This window comes from Eulemur rufifrons, chromosome 19 (genome assembly GCF_041146395.1).
Source record: "Eulemur rufifrons isolate Redbay chromosome 19, OSU_ERuf_1, whole genome shotgun sequence".
Lineage (NCBI taxonomy): Eukaryota > Metazoa > Chordata > Mammalia > Primates > Lemuridae > Eulemur > Eulemur rufifrons.
Window position 1 is genome coordinate 91,832,686 of NC_091001.1, and position 27,791 is coordinate 91,860,476.

The following is a 27,791-nucleotide window of genomic DNA, read 5'->3' on the forward strand; positions in this document are numbered from 1 at the left end:
AGTTCCTTAGTTCTGCTAGAACCTACTTCCAGGAAGAACTTTGTTTCCATTGTGCAACTGATTCTCTTTCTGTTTTCTAATAATGAGAACCCCGTATCTGATCTTCTTACATTTTGTGCCAAGTTTCTGGGAAGTTCAGGTCCAAACAGAACAAATTACTCAACTTTAACTTCCTCCTCTTTTTCCTTGATCTTTGATCTTTATCTTTTATTTCTATTTTACTAACTCTATATGGCCTTTGTGAGAAACTACCTCAATCCTTTCAGAAAAGGGTTTGCCGAAATCAAGCAAGGAAATCTAAAGGGGCTTACCTGGTAAATTTTAGGGCTGAGACTTCAATCCCAAAATTTAGGATTGAAAACTGATGTCAAGTTTTGCACATTTTTCTGAATGCCCAGATTTTCTGACTGTGCTTGTCTTGTGTCTACAGGGGGTGCAGGTCCTTGGGGTCCCCTTACAGCAGGTGTCACCGCCTGCCCTGTGTGCAGGAGCCAGCTGCACGAGCAAGGGTTTCCAGGGGTGGGTTCTCACTGCACGTTCTCTGCTTGCTCTAGTCCATTGGAGGGAACATCATCACGGCCAGCCCCATCTCCGACCTCAACCCCGTGTTCATGGCCAGCAGGGCTAAGCTGACTCTCGTATCCAGAGGTGAGCTGCCTGAAGCAGAAGTCTGGAAAGAAGGACTTGGGCGAGAAAAATCTCGCTAGATAAGTCATCTTCTGGAGAAACAGAACCCAAAGTTCAGTGACCTATCTGTCTAAAAGTTTAAATCCAGGGAAGCTGCAAGGGGAATGCATCCCAGTTGGGGGCCAGGAGAGCTGGGCCTTTTCTTTATAAAGAATTCACAATAGGAACTGCTGTCCAGGCGTCTGCCTTACATGGCATTGTGCTGGGGCTGGGATGTACTGGCTTACTGTAGCCGACTATTGGATTTTCAGGAATTCTATGAGCCATTTGTTAAACATGGGCATTATTAAAAATTAAATTATGTAAATTCACAATGAAATAAGTTATAATCAAAACAAAGGTAACAGATACTCAAAATTCGTCACTTCCTAATTATTTTACTTCATTTTTCTATTATGTGTACTCTTGAGCTTGTTTACACCTGTGGAAACGCTACACAACTGTGAGCTCCCCCAAAGCCCAAAGCCCACCCTGGATCTGACATTCGTTAGGAGGACTCAGCACATAGCCCTACTCATGGCTGTGACTCATTACGCAGAAGGATGCAAAACAAAATCAGCAAAGGGAAAAGGTGTATGGGGCAAAGTCTGGGGGAAACCAGGCACAAGCTTCCAGACACTTCTCCCAGTGGAGTCACAGAGGATGTGCTTAATTCCTCCAATCGTGAGTTGTGATGACACAAGTATAGTCTTGTCTACCTAGGAAGCTTGTGAGAGACTCAGAACCCAGGATTTTCTGGGGGGCCTGGTCACAAAGGTAGCCTCTGAATGGCATGTACCAAAAGTCCAGACTCCCAGAGGAAAGCAGGCATTCAGCATAAGCCATATGGTTTAGTTTGGGCACAGTGAGCTGCTCATGTCGTGGCACGGTGGGAACCCTTCCAAAACACAAGTTCCCGAGGGCCAACCTTGTGAGGAGGCCTCACAGAGGACAGTAGTCAGGGCTGCTGTGTTAACCTTTGCCCTGCCCCCTCCCCAGCTTCACAGTCAGTGACGCCATGCTGGCAGCTTGAACTTGGCTCTGGTGGGAGCTTTATCCTACAGAAACTGGGGAATGCTACAGAGCAGGCTCCCCCATGGCCCCAAAGAGCAGGTTGTTAACTATTCACCAGCACACCACTGCTTAAGGATTTCAGATGGGGGACTTGGCCACAATTGTGCCAGTCGCTCCCTCTGACTATGGGCATCAGACTCCAGGGTGAAGAGTCCCACTGGTGAGCTGTCCTCTGCTCTGATATGGTCCCTGCCTCTCCCTCACGTTGGTCCCTCTCCATCTTGCCTCTGTACAGGCACCAGGAGAACTGTTTGGATGGATCACACCTTCTTCCCTGGCTACAGGAAGACCCTGCTGAGTCCGGAGGAGATACTTCTCTTCATAGAGATCCCCTACAGCAGGAAGGTGAGTGTTGGGAGTGGGTCCAGTGTCTGCACAATGCCAGGCCCCAGAACAAAGACCAGGGTCTGCCTCAGGACCAACTTGCACATCCCTCAACTTTAACATTGATGTTTTTGTCTCTGAACTTCACTTTTAATGAACCAACCATCTTCCTCTCTGGATGATGTGAAGTTGCAGGGTAGGGGTGCGTAGGACATGGACTGTGAAACCAGACAGCTGGATATATGGTTCTGAATGAGTCATTTCACCTTTCTGGGCCCCAACTTCTTCATCTGTAAAATGGGCACCCTGTCACCTACTGTGCTGGTTATTGGGAGGACTAAAAATAAATAAGATTCCTGGCAGATGTCTGAGAGCCAGTGAAGATGCCACAATTGCAAGAACACAGCCAGCTGCCAAATATTCCTGCCCCACATCAGAGGAGACTTTTTGTCCTGCGGTAAAGAGTGTAGGGTTTGCAAACTGAGTGGGGAAGATGCCATGAGTCATACCTACATGTGCTGACCTTGGGCTTGAGGAGGTGTCGGTGCCAACAGATTCCTGCTGTGTGAGCAGCTCTTCTGGCCTGCTGGGGTGGGTCTGGACACCTCTGGCTGCCTTGCTCTTGTTCCTTAGGGCCCGCAGTATCTTGACCTGGTGTGGCTCTCCCCGCTTTCAGCAGCTGCCAACTCAAGACACAGTCCACGACGGGCATCTCAGAAAAGTGGTCTGTGAGAGGCCTGGGGAGCAGCTGTCAGGAGGGTATGAAGGTTCCCCACAGCTCATGCTTTGGCGAGTGTTCCTAGGCATGTTTTGCCCTTGCTAATTTTGACCTCCTTAATGAGAATGCTAATTAAAATTAGAGCAATTATATCCCTGAGGTGGTTTCTTAATGATTTTCTAGCTTGTCCTTTTAGACCATTTTGAGCAGTGATTCCCAGAGTTTTGAATTTCACAGTTCAGTAATTTTTTTTTAATTATGAGTGGGGAGAGGGGAGGAAACAGGCCCAGCACTACCTAGCTTTTATTTTGCCATGTGTAGTCATTAACAAAAAAGCATCATTTCATAAAAGAAAGGAGATTGTAATACCCAGAATTAGAAAGCTCTCTTAAGAGTGTTGTCAACCTGATGCTGATGGCTATTGGCATCCCAGTGAAAATGTCACCGTAGCCTGGTGCAGTCCTGGGAGTGAGCATCTGGAACCTAGTTCCAGAACAAGGTTTGAACTCTGGCCTTTGTGTCCCAGGGTCATGTTTGACACCAGGAATCTGAGCTAGCTTTGTCTTCAGGAGGGGCTCTCCACGGCTTCTTCAAAGAAAATCCTATGACCATTTGGGAGTCTCAGCAGTGGGCCTTGTTGTGCTTTCCCCCATAGATCTGCTTTCCTTGAATCTCTTACTTTCCTTGAATCTGTTACTTTGGGTGTTGCCATGCCAGGATGGGTTCAGACCTCAAGAGGAACCTGACATGGAAAGGGCTTGAAGTCACGTGGCTCTTACCTGGAAAGTAACTCACACTCTCCTTCTGTCCCCAAAGACAGATCCTGGCTCAGACCCAGGGGGTAAAGTGTGTTTAAATCACAAAGGCAACAGTTGTTTCATCGTGTGATACTTTCTTTCAGGAAACAAGATTCCTAAATGTAGCGAGCAGACTGGTGGGAGGGAGGAGTTAGAGAGAGCACCTGTGGCGGCCACAGCTGGAGGTGTTTCCAAACAGCCCTTGGCAGCTCTCTGTGTCTGCGAGGCAGGCCGGCAGGCTAACAGAGGGCTCAGCACAGCCCCCAGAGAAGCTGGTGGGCGCTCATACTGGGCTCCGGGTGGGGAAGGCAAGGGGGTGAGGAGGCTTTGTGAAGGCCCCTTCCTCCTGTCCAGCTGCACGTTTGGTGGAGACCACCAGTTGTACTTTGTCCCTAACCTCCAGCTTTCCTGACTAACAGGGAGAAATTCTGACACCATTTCAGCTCCTGGGAATGTTCTCTGGACCTTCTAAAAATGTGGTGTCAGTTATGCTTGTCTTTGACTTCTGGGCCGCTCCGCCACTGATTGTGACTCCCCTCTCCTCACAGCCCTGTGTTTCGGGTTTGCCACTTGCAGTCCTTGCAAAACAGGGTGGAAAACAGGCATGTTTCTGGGTTTTCTTTAGGGTGAGTTTTTCTCAGCATTCAAGCAGGCCTCCCGGAGAGAAGATGACATTGCCAAGGTGACCAGCGGCATGAGAGTTTTATTCAAGCCAGGAACCACAGAGGTGAAGGAGCTGGCTCTTTGCTATGGTGGAATGGCCAACAGAACCATCTCGGCGCTCAAGACCTCCCAGAAGCAGCTGTCCAAGTAAGGGTTAACGGCAAAAGGAAACTGCGGTTGCTGTTGGCTGATACTCTGTTATTGCTGCTACTGCTGCTATGACTGCTGGTAGTAGTATTTTTGCTGCAACTACTACTATTACTACTGCTTCTACTACTGCTCTTGCTTCTACTATTACTATAACCACTGTTACTACTATTGCTATTGTGTTATTACTAGCATTACTCCTAGTAGTATTGCCATTGCTTTAATATTATCATTGCCACTACGGCTATTATTAATACCATTGCTGTTGTTACTACAGCTACAACTAATATTCCTGTTGCTACTACTGCATCTGCTTCTGCTACTCTTCTACTACTATGATTACCAGTGCTACTCATTACTACTATTACTATTACTACTGTTGCTAGTACTATCACTACTGCTACAATCACTGCTAATATCCCTACTGCTATCATGACCATGGTTAGTATTACTGCTATCACTATTACTATCGCTACTACTGCTGCTACCTCTTCTGCTGCTTATGCTATTATTACTGCTACTACTATTACTGTTGTTACTATTAATATTAGTATTTTACTAATAGCATTACTGCTGCTACTGCTATTGCCACTGTGATTACTACTACTACCATTAGTACTCTATCACTATTACCATTGTTACTAGTACTGCTGCCGCTACTAGTATTTCTTGCTGTTGCTGCTGCTATGACTGATACTTTTTAGCATTGCTGCTGTTACCATTACTATTACTTCTATTGCTGCTGCTATGACACTAGTAGTAATATTGCTGCTGCTACTACCACTTCTACTACTGCCGGTAGTATCACTGGTGCTGTTGCTACCATTAATACTGCTTTTTCTTCTACCACTGTTACTACTTCTACTATAACTATTCATATTGTTACCATTACCACTACTATTACTGCTGCTGCCACTGTGAGTATTATTACTAGTAGTATTGATACTGGTGCTGATACTACTGCTCATATTAAATACTACTATTGCTGGTACTACTGCTGCTATTACTACTACCACTACTACTAATACTGTCAGTATTACTACAGCTATTATATAACAGCAATTGTACCAGGCACTTCACTGGCATTTTCCTATATAATCCTTAAGATAACCACATAGGATCAAGAAAGCTCAACTTGGAATTTGCATCCTTATTCCAGTTTCTGGCTCTGACATTTACCAAATCAGTAACGTAAGTCAAGTTACTTGCTCTCCCCATGCCTCAGTTTTCTCATTGGTAAATGGGTATAAGAATTTTCCCTACTATACTTTTTAATTTAAATTAAAAGTGACAATTCATATAAAGCATGTAGGATAATGACTAGTGCATTGTAAGGACTCAATAGACTTAATTATTAATATTTATATTCTTGTGGTCTTTTTTAGTGTATCTAATTTTAAAGATAAGGAAACTGAGGCTCAAGGAGGTTAAGTAACTTGCCTAAAGTCCTCTAAGTATCTGAGCCAAAGTTTGAACTGAGGCTTGTGCGACTCCGAGGCTCTGGGCAGCCAGCTCCGCACGAAGGGGTGTGGAGAGTGGGGTGCGAGCTCCCACGCTCTGCTCTCCGCAGGCTCTGGCAGGAGGAGCTGCTGCAGGACGTGAGCGCAGGCCTGGCAGAGGAGCTGCGCCTGCCCCCCGACGCCCCTGGCGGCATGGTGGAGTTCCGGCGCACCCTCACCCTCAGCTTCTTCTTCAAGTTCTACCTGACAGTTCTTCAGAAGCTGGGCAAAGAGAACCCAGAAAACGTGAGTGTGGGGCCTGGCGAGGCACAGGTTCTCTGCAGCATTTTTTTTTGGAGGGGGGGGACGTGAGAATCTGGTCTGCGTGGTAAACTTGCTCCTCTCCTCTGGGCATGAGGGCGGAAGAGCAGAGACCAGGGGCACAGTCCAGGAGCCACGGAGGTGGGAGCGACCACTGGGCTGAGAGGCAGAGCGCTGGGCTGGGTGTCCGGGATACGGGTGTGTCACCACCTCACCGTGAGAACTTGAATAGTCACATGTCTCTATGTTTCAGCTGTGAATTCTGCAAAAGGGGCGGGCAAAACAGATGATCCTTCTGGCAGTACAGTGGATACGACTGTGGTTTTGTAGGCTGGAAGGGAATGTAGAGTGTGACGAGAGGGCAGGGTGGGCTGGGAATGTCAGCAGGGGCTGCAACAGCCAGGGGGCCGTGGCATGTGCAGGACGTGCGCTCGGGGGAGGCTGAGATTTGTTCACCAGCACACATTGATCTCGCGCCTGTACACGCCAGGTTGCACCCGGCACTGGGGGCAGCGTAGTGTGGGAGAATATGGTCAGTGAAGGCGTAATAAGGACTTATTGTGGAAAACCTAAAAAATACAGGGTTGTATAAAGAAAACCTTAAATTACTCTTACTCTCAAATCCCAGAGAACATCACTGCTAATATTTTGTTTAATTCGTGTGATCTTTCGCCTATATTTATCTGTCCATTTGTCTGTCCCATCTCTCTCTCTTTCTGTTTCTATCTGTCCTTCCACCCACCTATCAATATATCTATCATCTTCCTATCTGGAGATATCACTTTCTAAACAGATTTGGGGTCACGCTGCATAGAGAGTTCTATATTCCCCTTGCTTTCGTTGAGACTGTAGTGTGAACACATTCGTTATCACTAAATACTCCCCATGGAATTGCGGCCGGTAAGGGAGACTTTCCATGGAACTGCGGCGGGTAAGGGAGACTTCCAGGAAGGCCAGGGAGAAGTGTATCTCTGACACAGGGGGCAGCGTGCACCAGTGCAGGAAGGAAGGGGAGAGTGTGGTGTGTTGGGGAAAGTACAGACCGTTCAGTCTGCTGGTGCAGGGTGGCTGGCCGTGAAGCTGAGGCTGCTACTAAACACTGAGCCCTCAGAGCCCACGTTTGGATGTTGAGAGATCTAGCCAGTACTTAAAGGGCTATACAATGAGGAATGAAGAGATAGGTTGTCACTTTTATCACTTGGGGACAACCAAGGAAGGGATCAATGATTGAAATATAGTCCTGGTCACCTCTGTTATTATCTTGCCTCCACAGATGTGTGGTCTACTGGACCCTACCTTCGTCAGTGCCACTTTACTCTTTCAGAAAGACCCTCCGACCAATGTCCAGCTCTTCCAAGTGAGTACTGATGGCGTATGGCTAACATCAGGGGGCTTTGCCACTAGTATCAGGCTACATCAGGTGATCAGTGGCTGACCACTGACAAAGGACCAACCTGAACTGTATGCAGGTGCATTACGCTCCTTACTCTTGTGCATAGATATCCAGTGAAGAAAATAGGCATCATATTGATGTCAATGTCGATAGTTCCCCTCTGCCTAAATTTCTTTCTTGGGATTAAACTCTCATCTGCACCTATTCCTTAAAGAATTTTTTTTTCCCATTTTATCTTTTCCAGCTCCTCTGTGGGCTAATGTGCCAACCTAGAAATCTTCTTGAGCATGCTAAAAAAAAAAAATGTTTCTATCAACTGCAAGTTTTTGAAAGGTCCTGGATAAAGGGTCAGCAAATTTTCCTATGAGCACTTGGGATTTTGAGAGCCAGATAGTCTCTATTATAGCTTCTTCGCTCTGTCATTGTAGCACAAAAGTGCCACAGGCAATACATGAATGAATGTGCTGTGTTCTAATAAAACTTTATTTACAAAAACAGGCAGTAGGCCAGAGTTGGCCCACAAGTCACAATTTACTGACCCCTGTCGTAGAGTGCAGTGGTCCACAGCGTGAACTCTGGGGCCTGACTGCCTAGATTTATACCCAAACTCTGCCATTTCATGATTCTGTAACTTTGAAAAGTCATTTACCCCTTATGTGCCTCTTGGGCAAGTTAATTACACCTACCTACAAATGGGGATAATGATGGTACCTGTTTTGTACAGTGGTGTTGAGGATTAAATGTGTTAATAAAAGTAAATAGCTTAGATAATATCTGGCATATAGTAAACACTCATCAAATAATAGCTATTATTTTTATTACTTTGAGAAGCAAATGAAAACAGAACTTTATTATAAAATTCATACATTTTAAAACATTTTGAAAAATACAGAATAATATAAAGAAGAAAATAAAAATCACCCCAAATCCCACCTCCAAGAGAAAATCATTATTATATTTTTTCTTCTTTCCATTTTTCCTTTGCATATGTGGACATATATATACACACCATATTTATAGCATATATTATCTTTTCCTATAGAATTTGAATCATATGCACACACAAATACACACATATACACAATGTTCTATGTCCTGTTTTTACACTTAAATTGTTTTTATTTTTATTTTTTTATTATTTTTGAGACAGAGTCTCGCTCTGTTGCCCAGGCTAGAGTGCAGTGGCATCATCCTAGTTTACTGCAATCTCAAACTCCTGGGCTCAACCTCCTGAGTAGCTCGGACTACAGGTGTGTATCACCATGCCTGTCGAATTTTTCTATTTTTTGTAGAGATGGGGTCTCGCTCTTGCTCAGGCTGATCTCAAACTCCTGACCTCAAGCAATTCTCCCCCTCGGCCTCCCAGAGTGCTAGGATTACAGGCGTGAGCCATCGCACCCAGCTTGTTTTTACACTTAACATGAACATACTTTTCCAATTAAAATTTTTCAAAAGTATATTTTAATTGTTTTAATGGTTATATATTATTCCATTGTATGAGTGTAGCATAATATATTTACCCAATCCCCAATTAATGGACATTTAGGTCCCTTTTTTTTTGTTCCTTTTTATAATGACACTACGATCATCCTTATCCATTCCTGTGTGCCCTCCTGTTCCCTTTGCCCCACGCCCCTCTGCTTCCTCTATTCCCTCAGGTTTGCTTTGCCATCTAGCCTGAAGCTCTCCACAGCTTGCCCTGGGCCTGTAGAGGAGCAGTGTCCTCAGCAGCTCAGCCTAACTGGTGACCGTGTTGTTCCAGGAGGTGCCCAAGGATCAGTCCGAGGAGGACACGGTGGGCCGGCCCCTGCGCCACCTGGCCGCAGACATGCAGGCCTCCGGCGAGGCCGTGTACTGTGACGACATCCCTCGCTACGAGAATGAGCTGTCTCTCCGGCTGGTCACCAGCACCCGGGCCCACGCCAAGATCAAGTGAGTGTCGCTGCTGCCAGGGAGCCGGTGGCACTCCGGAAGGAAGGCACTGGGAAGCACCCTGCCAGGCACTGGAGACACAAAGATAACAAGGTTCTGCCAGGACACCCCAGTCTAGAAAGACAGACAGGGAATTATCTAAAAACCACGGAACGGAGAGGAGCAGGCAGGGCGAGGGGCCCAGTGGCACCTGGAGAAGGTCTACTCCTGGGAGGGCGAGGGGGGCTCACACTGGAGCGGGAGGCAGGGCCAGGTCAGGAAAGCCTCGGAGCGCTGAACAGAGGGAGATGACATTCCAGCTGCTGAGGGGGTTTGGACAGGGCCAGGCTAGATTTGCAGTCTGGATATCAGGCTAAGCTGAAATGCCAAATCTCAGGAGAACCTGAGTGAGCAGTAAAGGGAAAAACATGGCCTTAGAGTCTAGCAGACCCGGATTGGTGCTTAGCAACCGTGACCTTGGCCTGTGCACTTAAACTCTCAGTTTCCCCAACGTAATAGGGGGTTTTGTGAGGATTACCATCAGCATCTGCAAAGCACCTAGCAGAGAATAATTACTCATGTGTGTCTGTTGAACTTTGAGAGCTCAAACAGCAAGAATTGCTACTTCTATAGTAACAACACCTAACATTCATATGGCACTTAATATCTGCCACAACCTGGTTTAAAGCATTTTACAATATACTGGCTCATTTGTTCTTCACAGCAACCTCACAGGCAGGTCCTATTATTCTCTCCCTGTTCCAGTTGAGGAAACTGAGGCACGAACAGGGTAAATTACCTGCCCCAGGCCACATAGTTGGTAAATGGCTGATTTGGCATGGGCAACTGTCCTGTGCCACCTCTGGGTGTTCAGCCCAGCGAGTATGAACCGTATTTCCCAGTGGGCATTAGACACACGGCCTGCTGAGTAGACAGCTGGGAAGACCCTCCTTAGAGCTCCTCCCACTGTGTGGCCAAGGGATCAGATCTTCTGGCCATTGGTCTTTTCTCTGCTGCTGCTCCCAGCCTGGAGACAGGCTCCCAGAATGGTGAACCAGATACAGGGAAAATCTAACAGATCAATCAACTTTTCCAGGTCCCTGAAAGAAAATGTTCAAGTTCATGGGGTTGCCAGCTGCAGGGTACATTCTTTTGCCTTTGTCCTTGTCTTGAGCGCCTGTTGACAGTACAATAACCCAGGCTGTCTACACTCAAACCACCTCCATCCAAGCAACGTGTGAATGGATGGAGGAGGATGGGGTGGGGAGGGACGTTGTTGTGACAGCAAAAATCAGGGCTTTCCTGGGCTGCAGGCATGTGGAAGGGGGTGTGGTGGGCAGAGCTGCACTGACTTAACCTCAGTTCTAATCCCAGTCGAGCTGCTTTCCAGGGGAGTGACTTTAGGTAGCAGTGAAGCTACCTAACGTCAGTGAGCTTGAGTTTCCCCAGATGTAAAATGGGGGTAGTGATAATTACTTTAAGGATTTCTTGTGAGGATTAACTGTTTGAAGATGGCTGACACTTAGGGTAGTTTCTATACCTTTCCCTGAGGTGTCTCTGCCCTCCTTCTCCATGGGGACATGGGCCAGAGTGATCAGGACTGAGTTTAGACTGTTACAATTGATAAGCTCTTCAGGCATTCTCCCTTTGAGGTCCATGTTGCCTGATTATGCCGGGATGCCAGGTCGTGCTGGCATAGAACCATTAACGTGAGGAGAGACACTTGGCTGTGTGAAGATGCTCACGGCCATTGTATCCGTGGCACGGCAAGGGCCCTAATATGCTGATTCTGGATGAGTGTTAGCTGCGAATGTGGCTTTTAGCCAGAGCTCTCCAGAGTTAACGCCGCTTACTGCGATTTGGCCCCCTCGTCCTTGGAGACCAGAGGGGGCATAGCATAAGGTCATGGAGGCCTGGCCTGGCATATTCATCTTATACCCCAGCAGCACCCAGCACAGTACCCTGCACACGGTAAGCATTTAACCAACATTTGCAGAGTAGAGCAGAATTGAATTAGAATCTAATAGAAAAGAAAGCAGAGAAGGGAAGGATTAAGGTGGAGGAAAGCCCATTAAAATGAAGACAGGGTTATCCAACCAGGTGATGGGTCCCCTGCTTAAGCCTGCTGGCCTGACCCCTCACACCCTCATTCTTGCAGGTCCATAGATACTTTAGAAGCTAAGAAGGTGCCAGGGTTTGTTTGCTTCCTCTCAGCCAGTGATATTCCTGGGAGTAACGTAACTGGACTTTGTGATGATGAAACAGTCTTTGCAAAAGATAAGGTAGGTCTTAAATTTTTTTTCTATGTTAAGTAATTGGAATAAGTATTGACATTTTAATTTGTGCTCATTGCTCCAAATCCCTAATCTTGCAAGACTATACATTTGCCTGTATCATAACCATCATCCAATCGGTGAGGTTACTTTGAATTTCTTTATGGGTTCAGGAAAATCTATAAAGAGATAGAATATGTTACCTGTTTATTTAATTGATGGCTGCTGTTTATACATAGTAGGACGACTTCATGCCAAACTGGCAGTAAAACAAGGCTGGTGATTGCGTTTGAATTACCAATTGGGTTCTTAAGGCACAACATTAAGCTCCTTTATTAAAAGAAAATAAGAATTCATTAAACAAACTAACCAGAAATCACAATACCCCCACTATATGTATTGATAATTCACTTATATGAGCTCATACAAAAGCTTATCTATTGATTTCAACTATATGAAATCCTATAACAAAAAGTTTCAAACATTTAAGACAATGGCTACAAAAATCCTTATAGAATCCTCATAGAATGGTTCTCAGTCATTTTATAATTCCAATACAGATCAAATGCTGCAAATTATACATAAGTAGGTGTATCGTAAGGGTAAATTCGCCTTATAATTGACATAAAAGAAAGAACAAAAAATTGCAAATATGAGACACAAGGACTCCACAAGGACAGCATTTGATGGAAGAACAAACTACTTTACAAACTTCAAGAGCCTCTGAGAGCACTGCTAGCATTATGGTTACTGAGAGTTAACCAGGTTCGGCTGCCACTGCACTAACAAAGTCAATAACTTATCTGGGGCCTCAAGAGATAATGATTAGAGACGTGCATGCTAAGTATTGGTTCCTATTGTCAGAAACCTCGTAATCCAAAGTGATGAGTTGGATAATAATTTTTTTGTTGTTAATTTTGAGAAGGGTGTTGGAGGAAAATTATCCCTGAAGGAGATCCATTAAGCTTTTATGTAACTGAATTATTAAAGGAAAAACCTTTGATATTTGATAAACTTTCCAAACCCAAGTTCTAAATCCAGTCTTTTGACCTTAAACTAGCTTTTTATGTATTAGGGTCACTGAAAGTCTAAGACAGACATTAGGTTTATTTGACATGTTAAAACCATACAGGAAACATTGTCAAATATGAAATGGCTATAAACATTTGAGTGTAGATGTCCAAGTATCCCAAGAATGGAAAAATAAACACCACATGTACTCACCATCAAGTTGGTTTTAACTGATCAACACCTAAGTGCACATATAGTAATAACATTCATCGTGTAGGGCAGATGGGGAGTGGGAGGGGATGGGTATGTATGTACATAATGAGTGCGATGTGCACCGTCTGGGGGATGGGCACACTTGAAGCTCTGACTCGGGGTGGAGGGGAGCAAGGGCAATATATGTAAGCTAAACATTTGTACCTCCATAATATGCTGAAATAAAAAAATATGAAAAAACAATAAAGACAAAACCAATTATTATTACATAAATTGAAAAGAATCTTGTTTATGGATCATCAAGTCTAAGAACTAGCATTTGGGAGCTCCTGCTTTTGGGCATCTAATAGGCCCATGTCCACAAGACATGATCACAGCTTTTGAGAAGCTTTTGGTATAAATCTAGGAAATGGAACATAAAAGAGTGTGGTGTGGTGGAAAGAAATAAAACTGGGAGTCAGGGCCTAAGATTTAGTCCTGATCTAGTAACTGGCCACTTGTGACCTTGCCTTCTGTGTCTCCATGTCTTCACATGAAGACCAAGGATGCTGAAGAAAATCCAGATTGACACACACACTTCCTGGTGCCGTATCTCCCGTTGTGCTCATGGCAGACATCAATAGTCAATCATGAGATTCCACCCAGTGCAGCGTCTCAGTAGCTGCTAGTACTAAATAATCAGATTGGCCCTTGAGATGAAATATGTTTGCCATCCTGATCCCAGTGATCCCTGTGATCTCTAAGTTCCGTTCCAGTTCTACCGATTCTAAGCACTTATGAAGAGGCATATAATCTCAATTAGTAGGATAAGGCAACAAAAAGCCTGCAGCACATTCCTGAAACGTACTTTGATTGTGAGGGCAGTGACTTCTTTGCCTTTTTGAACAATCCAAAAATAATTTGCTTCATGAGGAGCTTGGTTATGTTCTTTAGCAGTCTGCCTCTGCTCCTAGGTTACTTGTGTTGGGCACATCATCGGTGCTGTGGTTGCCGACACCCCAGAACATGCACAGAGAGCCGCTCACGGGGTAAAAGTCACCTACGAAGAACTTCCAGCCATTATCACAATCGAGGTAACTAAGTATGTGCTGCCCGTGTAGAGGAGTGAGCTCCCTGTCCCTGGAGACACATTTGTTAGGATCTTCTAGAGGAGATTCGAGCAGCAGGTAGGGATTTGAGTAGAGGACTTTAAAATCCCTTCCAGCCCAAGGATTTCTGGTCCAGTGAAACCTTTATGATCTTAGGCTCAGTCCACTATCAACTAAACTGAGTTCCTCCTCCCCTAAATTTCAGCTCTAATTACTTTCTTGTGGGATTATTTGCTTTTCCTCAAAATCCAGGGTTGTCCATCTGCAGCTGAGGAAATGGAGGGATAGGACTCCCAGGAGGACAATAGGGCTTAGTTTAAGTCTGTCTGTGAAGATGGTAGCGATTCCCACAGGGGAAGAGACAGGCAACAGTTCTGAGCGCCTGTCTTTCCCCAGTCAGAAACCATCTTCTTCCCCCTAAAAGCTGAGTGACCAAAGCTTCTTTGTGATCCTCAGGATGCTATAAAGAACAACTCCTTTTATGGATCTGAGCTGAAGATTGAGAAGGGAGACCTCAAGAAGGGGTTTTCTGAAGCAGATAATGTTGTTTCAGGTACAGCTGTACCCTGCAGCATTGAGAATGGGGTGGCCCTGGTTTGCAAATTAAATTCAAGAGATACACATCGAGCCTTGAAAAAGGGAGGTGATTTCCAAACACTTCCTAACAGAAGATGCTCTCTGATGTTTGTAACAAAATAGTAGACAGTTGGCTAGGATAGAGCCTCATTTATCTTAATCTCCACTCTCTCTAGGCTGGATCTAAGTGATTCTAGAGAGATTCTAGTGTATTCTGATTTGGAAGACTGTCTGGGGAAGATAATGGCCACTGATGCCTGGCGGCCTTGGGTTTGCTAAGCCTCTAACCACACAGACTCCTCCCCTGCCCCACCTACCTGAAGGCAGTCCTGACCCATCCTCAGCTAGCCCTCTCCCCTGCTCTCCCTCCCCCTCTGTCTCTGACGCTCTGAAATTAGGTCCATAGCTCTCACCCAGGACAAGGCTGCTGATTAGCCCCTTTGGGGATTGTTTTTGACATTGGCTATTGTGCATTGCCAAGTCAGTATGTAGCTAACTCTGCAACAGGCCTGGTAGCTTCAGTTCTGGGAGATGCTCTCGTTTTCAGCTTTTCGAAGCACATCTATTAATTCCTTCTTTACTTTTTACAATGATAGTTTTAGAATTCCTCGATTTCCACTGGCTGCAATGAGAAAAGCACTTTGTACCTGATGCATTTCAGTGTCATCTGGTTTCTTTGTTGTGAGGGATGGGAGAACTCTCAGCTCCCAGATGGCTAAGACTTTGGGGTCCTTTTTTACCCTAGTCAGGGACCCCAGAGGTTATCTGTGATCAGTTAGTTCCTGCCCAGGCCACTTGGCAGAGCACACTCTCTCGCTAAGCAAACCTGCCCCTTCTGTAGCATCAGGCTCACTGGGAGGGGTCTCATTGCTCTTCAGGAGAGCTGTACATCGGTGGCCAAGAGCACTTCTACCTGGAGACTAACTGCACCATTGCTGTCCCAAAAAACGAGGCAGGGGAGATGGAGCTCTTTGTGTCTACACAGAACACCATGAAGACCCAGGTAGATGTCATGAGGGTCAGCTCAAGAGGCTGGGGGGTAACAGGGGAGGTCCTAGCTGACCAAGAGGGCAGCGTGGCAAATGGGAAGAGGGAGATCTGGGCTGGTCCAGAAGGGGACTTGAGTGTAATGGTCCTGGGGACAGACTCTGTCACCAACAAGCAGTGTCACTGAGCTTGTTCTATGACCTTTCTTGGCCTCAGTTTCCTCATATATTTAAAATGGGGCCTGGTAGGGTTATTGCAATGATTAGAAGAGTTTTAATACTTGAACTAGAGCCTGGTAAGTGTTGGCTGTTATCATTCTAGTGCCACATGGCCGTGGTCAAGTCATATCTTCCCTCAGTTTCCTCATCTGTAAAATGAGTGGGTTGGATTAGGTGATAGCCACAAGGACCATTAAATTATCTGCACCAGGTTAAATATGCCCCATTTCTCACTGCCTGTAATGCGACAGTGGTTCCCGGCATTTTTGGCAGCTGGTCCTACCTTGGTGACTGACCAGTCCCTGGCCAGGTGGAATGAGTTCCTAAAAGCATCCTGTGACCAGCTGCTCACCCCTCTGGTTAGAAACAAGTGTCTGCATTCAGTCTGCAGTGACTGATGAGGGCTGGACCCCAGCACCACTAGCCGCAGGGCTGCACGGGGATTTTGAATCAAGGAGTTTCAGAATTCACAGCAGTAATTAGGCCCATGCATATCAGGGGGCTCTGGGTCAGGCCTGAAATAAGTCCCGATGATGCATTCAGTGAGAGTGTTTTGTCTCTTGCCCATAGAGCTTTGTGGCAAATATGTTGGGGGTTCCAGCAAACCGGATTTTGGTCCGAGTGAAGAGAATGGGAGGAGCCTTTGGGGGGAAGGAGACTCGGAGTACTGTGGTGTCCACGGCAGTGGCCCTGGCTGCACACAAGTGAGTTCCAAAGCCTGCTTCTTCCAGCTGGCTCTAGGAAAAAGAATGAGGCTGCCTCTGCCAGGAAGGCTTTCTGGATTTCCCTGTGTTGGAAGTAGTTTCCCCCTGCTTTGAATTCTTATAGCTCTCTGTTTTTAGAATGCTTGGGCACAGGGTGAGGGTAACATGGCCTCTTTCTTTGTGTTCTGACACATGTGTTCACATCTGATCTCTCATACCCAGCCGTGAGCTCTCCTAGGCTGAGGACACACCTCCCAGCCTGTATTCCCCACCTTGTCCTGCACAGCGCCTAGGTGGTCAAGCAGCCCAGCACAGGTCTGCTTGGTGGACCAGGTGGAAAAGGCAGCTTCTCTGCTGTTTTCCTCCCTGAAACTCACGGGGCTGGGCTGTTGTTGAAGACTCACTGGTTTCTAACTCTCTTGGAACCCACCCCAGGACCGGCCGCCCTGTGCGCTGCATGCTGGACCGTGATGAGGACATGCTGATAACTGGTGGCAGACATCCCTTCCTGGCCAGATATAAGGTTCTAGATTTTGGGGCTGTGCTGGGGTGGGCAGTGTCATTTTGTAAGTAAACCTGAGGCCAAAGGTCCAGGGACCCCAGGCTATACCCTTACTTTTTCACGACTATCTGTAGAAATTCAAAGAAGGAAGAGTAAGGAGAGAGATACAAACAGGCCAACAGCAACACAGAAGGGTGGTCCCGGGGAGGCTGGCAGGCCATTCCCAAGGGCGGCTTCATGAGTTCTGTGAGTCTGCTGTATTCTGCATCTGGCCTTTGGCCAGTCAGGCTCAGAAACGTGATCTGTCAGCAGACATGGGGCAAAGGCACTGTGCCGCGTGGCCCAGTGTTCACAGGCCTCGTGTAAAACTCAGAGTGACTGGTTAGTAATTTACAGTGGAAAATAAAACTTCCAGGGGCCTGGACAGCACAAGATGTTAGGATGGGCACCTGCTCTACCGGACCATGGATTGGGCACTGCCCAGACTTCTCTCTGGGACCATCTTTTTCTGGGTTTCTATGGGTGACCAATGCAGCCTTTCCCTGTACGCATCAGGGTAGCCTCCCAGGGCTCAGTCCAGCTCTGGAAACCTGGGCACCCTCTCTCTCCATGACCTGGCCTTGAACATCACCCCTTGATGTATTCAGACTTTATTCATGATTGAACTCCCAGAAAGGGATTGTATTTCTCTTATTCTCAAATTCTAGTGGGCCTGAAGAAAGTACCTTGATCTTTTGGGGTCCCAGTTTCCACCTTGTAAAATGGTCCATAAAGGGTATTTTTAATGGTTACATGAGGTCAAGAATGTGCAAGCACATTATTGTGCAAGGTGCAGCTTTTTTTGTCTGCTGACCAAAGGGGATGCTCTGGTATCTTTCCTAGTTTCTCTTCCCAGCCCTTCCCTCCCTGCCCTGAAAGTGAGTCACGACTGACTTTCTCTTTTTGACCTTCCTTCCTCTCCTGGAACTGGGAGCAGGCAGCAGGAGGGAGGGGCGTGGGGAAAGTGTGTGCAGGCTCAAGGCAGCAAGGGTGCACCACGGGGAGGTGTTAGTTTCTCTCCACTTCCCCTGTTACCTTCTGGTGACCTCCTCAGGTCGCTTTTGTTTCCACGGTGTGATGTCTTGTTCTTTCTGTTTCTTCCATGTAGCATAAGTGGGAGGGGAGGATCAGAGACAGGAAGGGGACCATTGAGACATCACTCTCCCTTTATCAGGTTGGCTTCATGAAGACCGGGAAGGTCGTGGCTCTGGAGGTGGATCACTTCAGCAACGCGGGGAACACCCAGGATCTCTCTCGGGGTGTAAGTAGGACCCACTCCTGCCCCTGCACCCAGGGGTCACGGGGAGGCCAAGAGTGTGCCCCACAGCCTGTTCCCATACAGGCACAAGCCTCCCCAGTTCTTGCCTGTTACTGCTGCAATAGCCTCCTAACTGGTCGCCACCTTCTGGTTTCCCAACCTTGATTAATCTCTAAAGTACAGAGACGATCAGATTATTTCACTGATAAACCCATCCTTCTTGTTCAGGATAATTCGCCAAGCTAGCGAAGTTAGTTACAAAGCTTTATGTATGGTGCGGTGGCATTGTGTGTGTGTGTGTGCATGTTATGTGTGTGTGTATATATATGATATGTGTATAATTTTTCTATATAGTATGAGGTAAGGAGCTAAATTCATCTTTTGCATATGGATATTCGATTGTCCCTGCACCATTTTTTGAGAAAACTACGATTTCCCCATTGCATTTCCTTGGCAGATTTAGGGAGAAAAAAATAATTGACAATGAACATAAGATTTATTTCTGGAATCCCAATTCTGTGCCATTATCTACATGTGTATAATTATGCTGGTACCATACTCTCTTGATTATAGCGGTTTTATAGTAAATTTTGAAATTGGGAAATCTGAGCCTCCAACTTTGTTCTTTTGCAAGATTATTTTGGCTATTTGGAGTCCTTTTCATATAAATTTTAAGAATTGCTTGTCAATTTCTACAAGACAGCCTGCTGAAATTTTGGTAGGGAATGTGTTGAATTTATAGTTTAGTTTGGGGAAAATTACGATTTTAATAATATTGAGTCTTTCAATCCATAATTATGGATTTTCTTTCTATTTATTTAAATCTCCTCTCCTTTCTATCAGCAATGTTTTATAGTTTTCAGTGCATAAGTCTTATACTTTTTTGTGTCCCCTCCCCCAACCCCTGTCATGTTCCCTTTTCTTTAGTCACATCGAAGATCTCTGATTTCCAAACAGACCTTTCTCTTGTATCTTCCACTGACTTTGTACATGATGTTTTGTATAGTTAACCCTGCTTCCCTTCAACTCCATCTGGTGGACTCCTATTGGTTCTTTATCATGCAGAGTAAATAGTACCTTAGTCCCTTATTCTCTTGTAAACTACCTGTGGCATCTATGACTTGAAATAATGGTTATAAATCCAGGTTTTTGTCTCTCTTACTGGGTTGTGGACCTTTCAATAGCAGTAAATATATTTTATTCTTCTTTATAACCCCCATACCTTCCATAGTGCTTGACGCACAGTGAGCACTTTTTAAATACTTGTTGATTTGATAAATAAATGATTGACCTTAGTGGTAAGTTATGTCTTTACCATTGAAGCAGGGTTCAGAGAACCTGGGTCCTGTATTGTTCTTTGGGTCCCTTTAGTACCAAGCAACATCACCTCCTTATCTGTCATTTAGAAGTCAAGATCATACTGTATACTTTTTGCAAATTGAAATTTTTATTTTGAGATAATTATAGATTAACATGCTGTTGTAAGAAATAATACAGAGCCATCTCATGTATCTACTGTATATACTCAGGTGAAACCTCTGTTCATATCTTTTGCCCATGTTCTAATGGGTTATTTTTAACCCAGCTTCTTCCAAAGGTTACATCTTGCAATACTATAGTACAATATTACTTACAAGGATATTGACATTGATACAGTCAAGATACAAAACATGCTTACCATGGTGAAGATTCATTAAGTTGCCCTCTTATGTCCAAACCCACTTCTCTCCCTCTCTTACTCCCTCCCTAACCCCTGGCAACCACTAATCTGTTTGCCATTTCTATAATTTTGTCATTTTTGAGAATGTTATATAAATGGAATCATACAACATGAAACCTTTTGGGATTGAGTTTTTCATTGAGCATAATTCTCTAGAGACTTACTCAAATTGTGTGAATCAGTTATTTGTTCCTTTGCATCGCTTAGTAGTATTCCATGGTATGGATGTCCAACCGTTTGTTTAACCATTCACCCACTGAAGAACATCTGAATTGTTTCCAAGTTTTTGAGTATTACAGATAAAGCTGCTATATATATTTGTGCATAGTTTTTGTATTAACATAAATCTTCATTTCTCTGGGATAAATGCCCAAAAGTGCAGTTAGGAGATTATGCGGTGGTTTCAAGTTTGGATTTTGAAGGAACTGCTGAAGTCTTTTCTAGAGTTTCTGTACCATTTTTTATATCCTAAAAGCAATGTTTGAGTGATTCTCTCCACGCCCATGCCAGAATTTGGTGGTGGTGTCACTATTTTTAGTTTTAGCCATTCTGATAGGTATGCAGTGATATCTCATTGTGGTTTTATTTAGCATTTTTCTAATAGCTAATGATGTTGATCATCTTTTCATGTGCTTATTTTTCATTTGTATATACTCTTCAGTGAAATGTGTGTTCATGTCTTTTGTCCATCTTATAATTGGACTATTTGTGGTTTTGCTGTTGAATTTTGAGAGGTTTGTACATATTGTAGATGAGTCTTTTGTCAGATATACGTTTCCCAAGTATTTTCCCTTGGTGTGCAGTGTCTTTTCATCTTAACAGGATCTTTAGAAGAGCAAAAGTTTAAAATTTTGGAAAAGTCAAATTTATGAATTTATATTCTTATTAATAGTGCTTTTGGTGTCAAGTCTAAGAACTCTTTGCCTGGCATTAGATTCTGGGGATTTTTGCCTATCTTTCTTTCTAAAAGTGTTACAGTTTTACATTTTACATGTAAGCCCACAATCCATTTTGAATTAATTTTGTATAGGATGTGAGACTTAGATTAAGGGTTTTCATTTCTTTCTTTCTTCCTTTTGTTTTTTTTTTTCAACCTATGAATGTCAAACTGCTCCGGCACCGTGGTTAAAAGGCTATCCTTGCTCCACTGAATTGCTTTTTAACCTTTGTAAAAAATCAGTTGGGCATATTTGAGTGGGTCTATGTCTGGGTTCCCTATTCTGTTTCATTGATCTATGTGACTATCCCCCCTACCATTTCCACACAGCCTTAATTACTGTAGATATATAATAAATCTTAAATTGAGTGGGCTGGTTCCTCCCACTTGATTTTTTTCTTTTTCAAAATTATTTTAGCTATTCCAGTTCGTTTGCTTTTCCATATAAATTTTAGAATAATCTTGCCTACATCTACACAAAATCTTGAAGAAGGCAAGGCATGGATGCAGCCCTCTGGGTTCTGATTTGAATTGCTGCTGGAATCAGCCTACCGTTCTCTCCCATTTTGGTTTCCTGTGCTTCAGATCATGGAGCGAGCTCTATTCCACATGGACAACTGCTATAAAATCCCCAACATCCGGGGCACTGGGCTTCTGTGCAAGACCAATCTGCCCTCCAACACGGCCTTCCGGGGCTTTGGGGGGCCGCAGGCCATGCTCATTGCTGAGAATTGGATGAGTGAAGTTGCCGTGACCTGTGGGCTGCCCGCAGAGGAGGTAAGCTGGCAATTTGGTCGCACGAATCAGAGTGGGTTAGCCCACTTGGCGGGGACAGTGGCTTTTTATCGTGGGCCTCTCCCATGGGGGCGGAGGACAGGCGGGTCCTGAAGAGGGGGCTGGAGGCTTCAGTGTAGGCTGTGCCCTCCCAGTCTCTTGCCACCCTCAAGGCCTCAGTGTCTCTCTCCTTGGGAAGGTGCGGAGGAAAAACCTGTACAAAGAAGGGGACCTGACACACTTCAACCAGAAGCTTGAGGGGTTCACCTTGCCCAGGTGCTGGGATGACTGTCTAGCAAGCTCTCAGTACCATGCTCGGAAGAGTGAGGTTGACAAGTTCAACAAGTAAGAGCTGGGAGGGGAGTCCATGTGCTGAGGCTCTCTTGGGTTTCATATTCTACAGCTGATAATTTAATGGCTCACTGCTGAGGCTGCTGAGTCTGCCAGCTCATAGCAATCTCTTTGATCTTGTAGTGATCTTCAGCCTGGGGCAGGTGGGCTCACAGCCTGCACTCAGCGGCATAGCCCAATAGCTGTGGTTCATCTTTGCACATGTGTGTGCCTTCTGGGCACACCGTGTTACAGCCCAGGAGTAAGAACACCACAGTTACATACCCACTTCTGACACTAGTCTACAAACGTGACTTGGCAGTCACTCCATCTCCCTGGGCCTCAGTTTGATCATTGGCAAAATGTACATAATTATGTTGGCTCTGTCTTCCTCACGGAGTCACTCAGATGACAAAGCACAGAGAAGGCATCGTTGTCATCAGTAAGCCCCAGTGTGTCCCTGAGGTGATGACAGTCCAAGATCACCAGAGCACTCTGACCCAGCATGAATTCCACCTGGGGTGGGCTCTAGCTGTACTAAAGGACCCGTGACCCAAATTTCCACACTTCTCATTTTTGTCTACACTGTTGGGGCACAACTCAGTTTTGACGATGACTATATGGGTGGCTGCAAACATTGTCCTGTTTTGATGTGATGCGAAGATGTTGACTGAAAATATGTCCAATCTGACATAAATATGGCAGAGAAGCTTCTATGAGAATGTTCCTTTTTCTCCAGGGAAAATTGCTGGAAAAAGAGAGGATTGTGTATAATTCCTGTCAAGTTTGGAATAAGCTTCACAGTTCCTTTTCTGAATCAGGTAATTGCTTTATATAAAATTTCCTCCATTTCCACCAGATGGGGACCCCATGATCCCCTGTTTACGGAATTGCAAGGGAAATCTCATTGTCACTGGTAACAGAGCTGACCAGGGGAGCTCTTTGCCATTTCAATGAAAGTCGAGCTTGCATATTCTTATTTGTCCAATATGTCACGGGCAGTGAGACTCAGGGATCTGGGACCAACCTCGAGCTCCTGCCCTTCCTGAGTGCAGGACTGAGGACAGCTACTCTGCCTTTCTCGTCCCATTTCTTCATCTATCGAGTGAGCACAGAGAGATCTGGCCTACTTCCCCCTGAGGGTAAGAGACACAGAGAGGGCTATGAAGACATTTTGCATCCTACTGAGGGTCTATGTGATCACATCATGAGGTTTATGCTGCCATCATTTTCATCTGCGGTTTACATCCAGAAAGTTGCTGCTGGTGTTCTTTTTCCTGGGTTCCATACCTCTCATCCCACATCTTAAGCTGAGTTAGGATTTACTGAATTTTGTGTCTGGTGTCCTTCTCTCTGCTTAGGCAGGAGCCCTGATTCATGTCTACACCGACGGCTCCGTGCTGCTGACCCACGGGGGCACTGAGATGGGCCAGGGCCTGCACACCAAGATGGTCCAGGTGAGCAGCGGGACGGTGGGCATCCTCGCAGCACCGTGGTGTCTGTCGTAAGGGAAGGTGCTGTGAGCAACAGAGCAGTGGGTACACCCGTGCAGAAATAGGCCTGGGATCTGGCCCGGCCCTGTCACGCACATGTATGTGACCCTGGGCAAGTCTTCTTGCCCTCTTGGCCTCAGTTTTCTCACATGTGCAAAGGGATTTTGCAGGGGATCTCTGCAGACACTTCCGTTACCAGCATGTCTGTGTGGAAGGTGGGTGTGCTGTGTGTATAAAGGTAGCTGGTTTCCCGTGCTCCAAGAGAGTCCTCAGAGGAGAGCCAGGATAATGGGGCTGGATTAGAGTCAGCACATCTGCTCGGCTCATGGGGGCTGGCCAAATTGGATTTTATGAAAAGCCAGGGTTAGCTTTAAAAGCCACTGTTTGTCACCGTTAGGTTTATGAATATTTTATCCAACCAAATTACTCCATCAAGTGCTGCTTCAAATTCAGCCAGATGTGAGAACATCCCTGAATCAATAAGATTAGAGCTTACAAAATTATTTTCTTGCCTGTAACCGAGAACAGGAATCTCATCTTGGGGAGAAGGCAGCCAAGCCCCACGATAACCACTTTTCTAGATGGCAGTATCTTCTCTTTTTGCAGGTGGCCAGCAGAGCTCTGAAAATACCCACCTCTAAGATTTATATCAGCGAGACAAGCACTAACACTGTGCCCAATGCCTCTCCCACGGCTGCCTCTTCCAGCAGTGACATCAACGGGCAGGCCATCTACGTAAGCAGCCCCCGCGGGAGCCAGCAGAGCAAAGGGCCAGCCAGGGTTTCCGGCCTGGAGAGTCTCGCTGGGTGGGAGCTGGAATGGTTCTTCTCAGGCTCTTTGGCTATGGCTGTGCCTCTGGCAGTTTTATCCAGGCGGATGCTGTTTCTCTAGATGCCAAGCTAAAAGAGAGCCCCAAGTATTGTAACTACTTCCATCACAGCCAGGAGGGATGAGCACAGGGCAGGGAGCGGTGCTGGAGGGAAGCAGAGGCTTCTGGGAAGACGCCCTCCCTGGTGTAGGAACTGGCCATGAGACAATGGACTGAAATCAATTATGGGTCAGCCTTGTTGGACAAACTTGCTTCTGGCCCACACGGGGCATGTACTCAAACAAAGAATTTAATGGGAGAAGGCACCTGTTTGTGGGCCAGCCCCTCAAACATTTCACCCTCTGTCAGCCTAAGAGCTGGTCAGGAAGTGCTCTCCAAGCAAGGGCCAGCACGGCCCCTTTGGTAGAGTCCTGTGGCTTCCAGCCTGGGGCTCGGTCATTCTGGAGAGTGGCAATATGGCTGTCTGAGTGGCACCCTGGGCACAGCATTACTTGGAGGTGGCCTTGCCGAGGCCCTCGGGTTTTACCGCGGCTGTAGAGTGCAGAGGACTGACGTGTCTGGTGTGTGGTGGGTGCTTTCCGCAGGCGGCGTGTCAGACCATCCTGAAGAGACTGGAACCTTTCAAGAGAAAGAATCCCAGTGGCTCCTGGGAAGACTGGGTGAGTCTGAGCAGATCCGAGTTACTCTTGCATATGAGAGGAGGATCAACACCAGGGCCTGTTCCTGCCCTAAACACTTGTAGGAGATGATGACCCAGTCAAACAGGCAAAGAGAAGATGAGGGGTCTGTGTGATTTCACAGGATGAGTAAGCGCTCAGCCTCACTGGGCCCCTTTCTCTGTGGTTTTCACGGGTGAGGGAAGTCACTTGAGGAACACTTTTGATCCATGACTTTGACAGCCTTGTGGGAATTGGGAGTTGGCTGCCCTGGGCCTGAGAGGATGGGTGACGGCTCGGCGTGCCCCCTGGACCTGGTCCTGCGCCCCATTGCCTGGGAGCCTCACTGCGCCTGGCTTCCCTCAAGCCCCATCTCTCAGAGAGTCGCCCTGGCAGCCAGTCCTGTCACCCAGCCCTCGAGTCGGGTCCACTGAGGCTCCCTCTGTGGGAGAGCAGGGTGAAGACGTCACCTGAGAGCTTACGTCATTCCTGTGATTCCGAGAGTGACAGGACGAGCACTCAGGCCCAGTGCTCTGACTTCCGGATCAGAGGGCTGCGAGTCAGAACTGCTCAGAGGGAGCTGCACGGAAGTCTCCCTCAGGCGGGAGATGGCAGCTCCTCCAACAGGGGGAGATGCCAATGGCGGCTCAGCTCCCTCAGCCCCCGGAGCTGGGGTGGGAGAGCTGGGCATGACGGTGACACACACAACGTGCTGCACATGGGCCAGCTCAGAGCCCTCAGGGTCAAAATACATTACTCTTTCAGACCTACCCTTCTTGCTATGCCTCCCGTGACCTCCCCTTCCCACACTCACAGATACCGTGTGCATGAAATGCCACGGGAATGTAGCTTGATTTCGGTGGTTTGGGTTTCTGGGTGGATTTGTCAGGCAATTTAAATGCTTTCAACAACAACCGTGACAGCAGTTCTCTACTGTCTGACCCGTTGATCTGAGCTTTGTCCTCAACCACCAGCCATGTAGTCTAGTGTTCCTTATAAGCAGGTAACTCCAGTAAATGAGCCACCATCACCAACACACGAGCACATGTATACAGGTGCACACACATGCACGTGCGTACACCTTATATTATTGATGTATGACTAGTGCAGAGCTTAGGTCAAAGTCTTTTTCTCTAAGCCTTAATTTTCCCATCTGTAAAATGAGGGCAATAATAGTTTAGCTCTTAGAGAGTTGTAGTGAATACTAAGTAAGATAGTGTATGCAAAGTGCTAAGTAGCATGTGGTACATAGGAAAGAGCTTGGTGGTTGATGATACAAATTGTATCCAACACAACTTAAATCTTAATGTTGTGCTAGTGCTGCAAACACCAAACAAACAAACAAAAAACCAAAACCATTATCTAGTTAAAGAGATAGGGTGAATGGATAACTTTATTGATGGGAAAGTGTAAGTAAAGACACAAGGCTAACATGTTAAGTATCAAATGAGCACAACAGAGTTGCTTTTATAATGAACAGAGTAGGGAGTAATCCCCAAGGAGAAGTGATTGGAGAGGCAAGTTTGAGGTAGTTGTTGAGGGGAGAAAAGGATTTGGACAGATGCAGGGGAGGAACAATATGAATGAAGGTGTGGAGGTGTGGGGATGCAGAAGGGTTGGGAGAGGGTTAACACTTGAGTGTGGCTGGGGTGGCCATGGTGAGCTACAAAAGGCCAGGGAGAAGACTGTGGTTCTTAATGTCAGGCATTTGCTCTCTAGGCGATGGGGAGTCATTGAAGGCGCTAGAGTAGGGCAGTGGCATGGTCAGTGTGGTATGTTAGGGAGATGACATGAGGCAGGAAGACCAGGTGAGAGGCTGTGGCAGCACCCCAGGCTCCAGGAGGTGAGGACCTGGTGCAGGTGGCTCAGTGAGAATGTGGGATTAGGCGTGGAAGTGGGAGTCACCAGTGAGGAGTGCTGGGCTTCCAGATGGATGGGATGAGCCCATGAAAGCTTGAGCAGGTCAGGATTTCTGGAAACCACTCTTGCCCCTTCCTGATGGCCATTTCCTGTCCTCAGGTCACAGCTGCCTACCTGGACGCAGTGAGCTTGTCTGCCACTGGGTTTTACAAGTAAGTACCGTGCTGTTCTCGTGCAGCTCCCCGCGTGCGTCCTCCTCACCCCCAGGGCCCCTCCAGCACTGAGTCCTGCCAGCCTGGGGTCAGGAGAGAGCAGCGCCAATGAAACGCCTCTCTTCAAGGGACGTCCATTAATTTCAGTCTAAAGATGCTCTAAAATAAGCGGGATTACAGAACTGAGTGCCAAGGAGACAGAAGCACAAGCTGCCATCTCAGAAGACCTACGTGCTGTTCTAGTTCTGGTCTCAAAGTGCACCATTTCCCTTGGGGAAATCAATCGTTGGTTCCCTCTGGACCTGTTTCCTCATCTATGACATGCTGGGCCGACCACCTTCCCCTCCTCCCTCGCGGTTCTCCTGCACGGACCAGGGTGTCTGGTGTTCTCAGCCGTGGCGCCTCTTTGTACCGTGCGCTGAATTTCTGTGTAGAGGCTTTCCCTCAAAAGAACAAGAGGAGGTTTTAGAGCACGGGGTCTCATTCCAAAATGCAGAATACAATGGAAACTTGTTAATGCAGTGAAATTTAGAAGAGGGCATATATCTTCGTCAACTTTAAAATTCAGTAGCCATGTGACTGGCTGGAGACCCTGCCAGTCTGACTCAAAAGCTGTGAAAAGATATGATGATATTTACTGTGAGTTATAATGTTTTAG

The 27,791-nt window shown here is 46.3% G+C and overlaps 1 protein-coding gene across 2 annotated transcripts in view; it reads left to right on the forward strand.

Moving 5' to 3' along the window:
* Positions 1 to 27,791, forward strand: part of XDH (xanthine dehydrogenase) — a 62,069-nt gene that overhangs the window by 25,946 nt on the left and 8,332 nt on the right. For both annotated transcript variants that reach the window (XM_069494825.1, XM_069494824.1), the window contains 20 exons: positions 555 to 648; positions 1,976 to 2,085; positions 4,205 to 4,389; positions 5,960 to 6,134; positions 7,423 to 7,506; positions 9,305 to 9,474; positions 11,612 to 11,735; positions 13,904 to 14,023; positions 14,495 to 14,591; positions 15,493 to 15,617; positions 16,390 to 16,523; positions 16,959 to 17,046; positions 18,239 to 18,325; positions 21,565 to 21,756; positions 21,953 to 22,098; positions 22,823 to 22,904; positions 23,445 to 23,540; positions 24,183 to 24,311; positions 24,990 to 25,064; positions 27,081 to 27,133. In XM_069494825.1, coding sequence (XP_069350926.1) covers positions 555 to 648; positions 1,976 to 2,085; positions 4,205 to 4,389; positions 5,960 to 6,134; positions 7,423 to 7,506; positions 9,305 to 9,474; positions 11,612 to 11,735; positions 13,904 to 14,023; positions 14,495 to 14,591; positions 15,493 to 15,617; positions 16,390 to 16,523; positions 16,959 to 17,046; positions 18,239 to 18,325; positions 21,565 to 21,756; positions 21,953 to 22,098; positions 22,823 to 22,904; positions 23,445 to 23,540; positions 24,183 to 24,311; positions 24,990 to 25,064; positions 27,081 to 27,133 — 2,366 coding nt within the window. The remainder of the gene's footprint in view (positions 1 to 554; positions 649 to 1,975; positions 2,086 to 4,204; positions 4,390 to 5,959; positions 6,135 to 7,422; positions 7,507 to 9,304; positions 9,475 to 11,611; positions 11,736 to 13,903; positions 14,024 to 14,494; positions 14,592 to 15,492; positions 15,618 to 16,389; positions 16,524 to 16,958; positions 17,047 to 18,238; positions 18,326 to 21,564; positions 21,757 to 21,952; positions 22,099 to 22,822; positions 22,905 to 23,444; positions 23,541 to 24,182; positions 24,312 to 24,989; positions 25,065 to 27,080; positions 27,134 to 27,791) is intronic.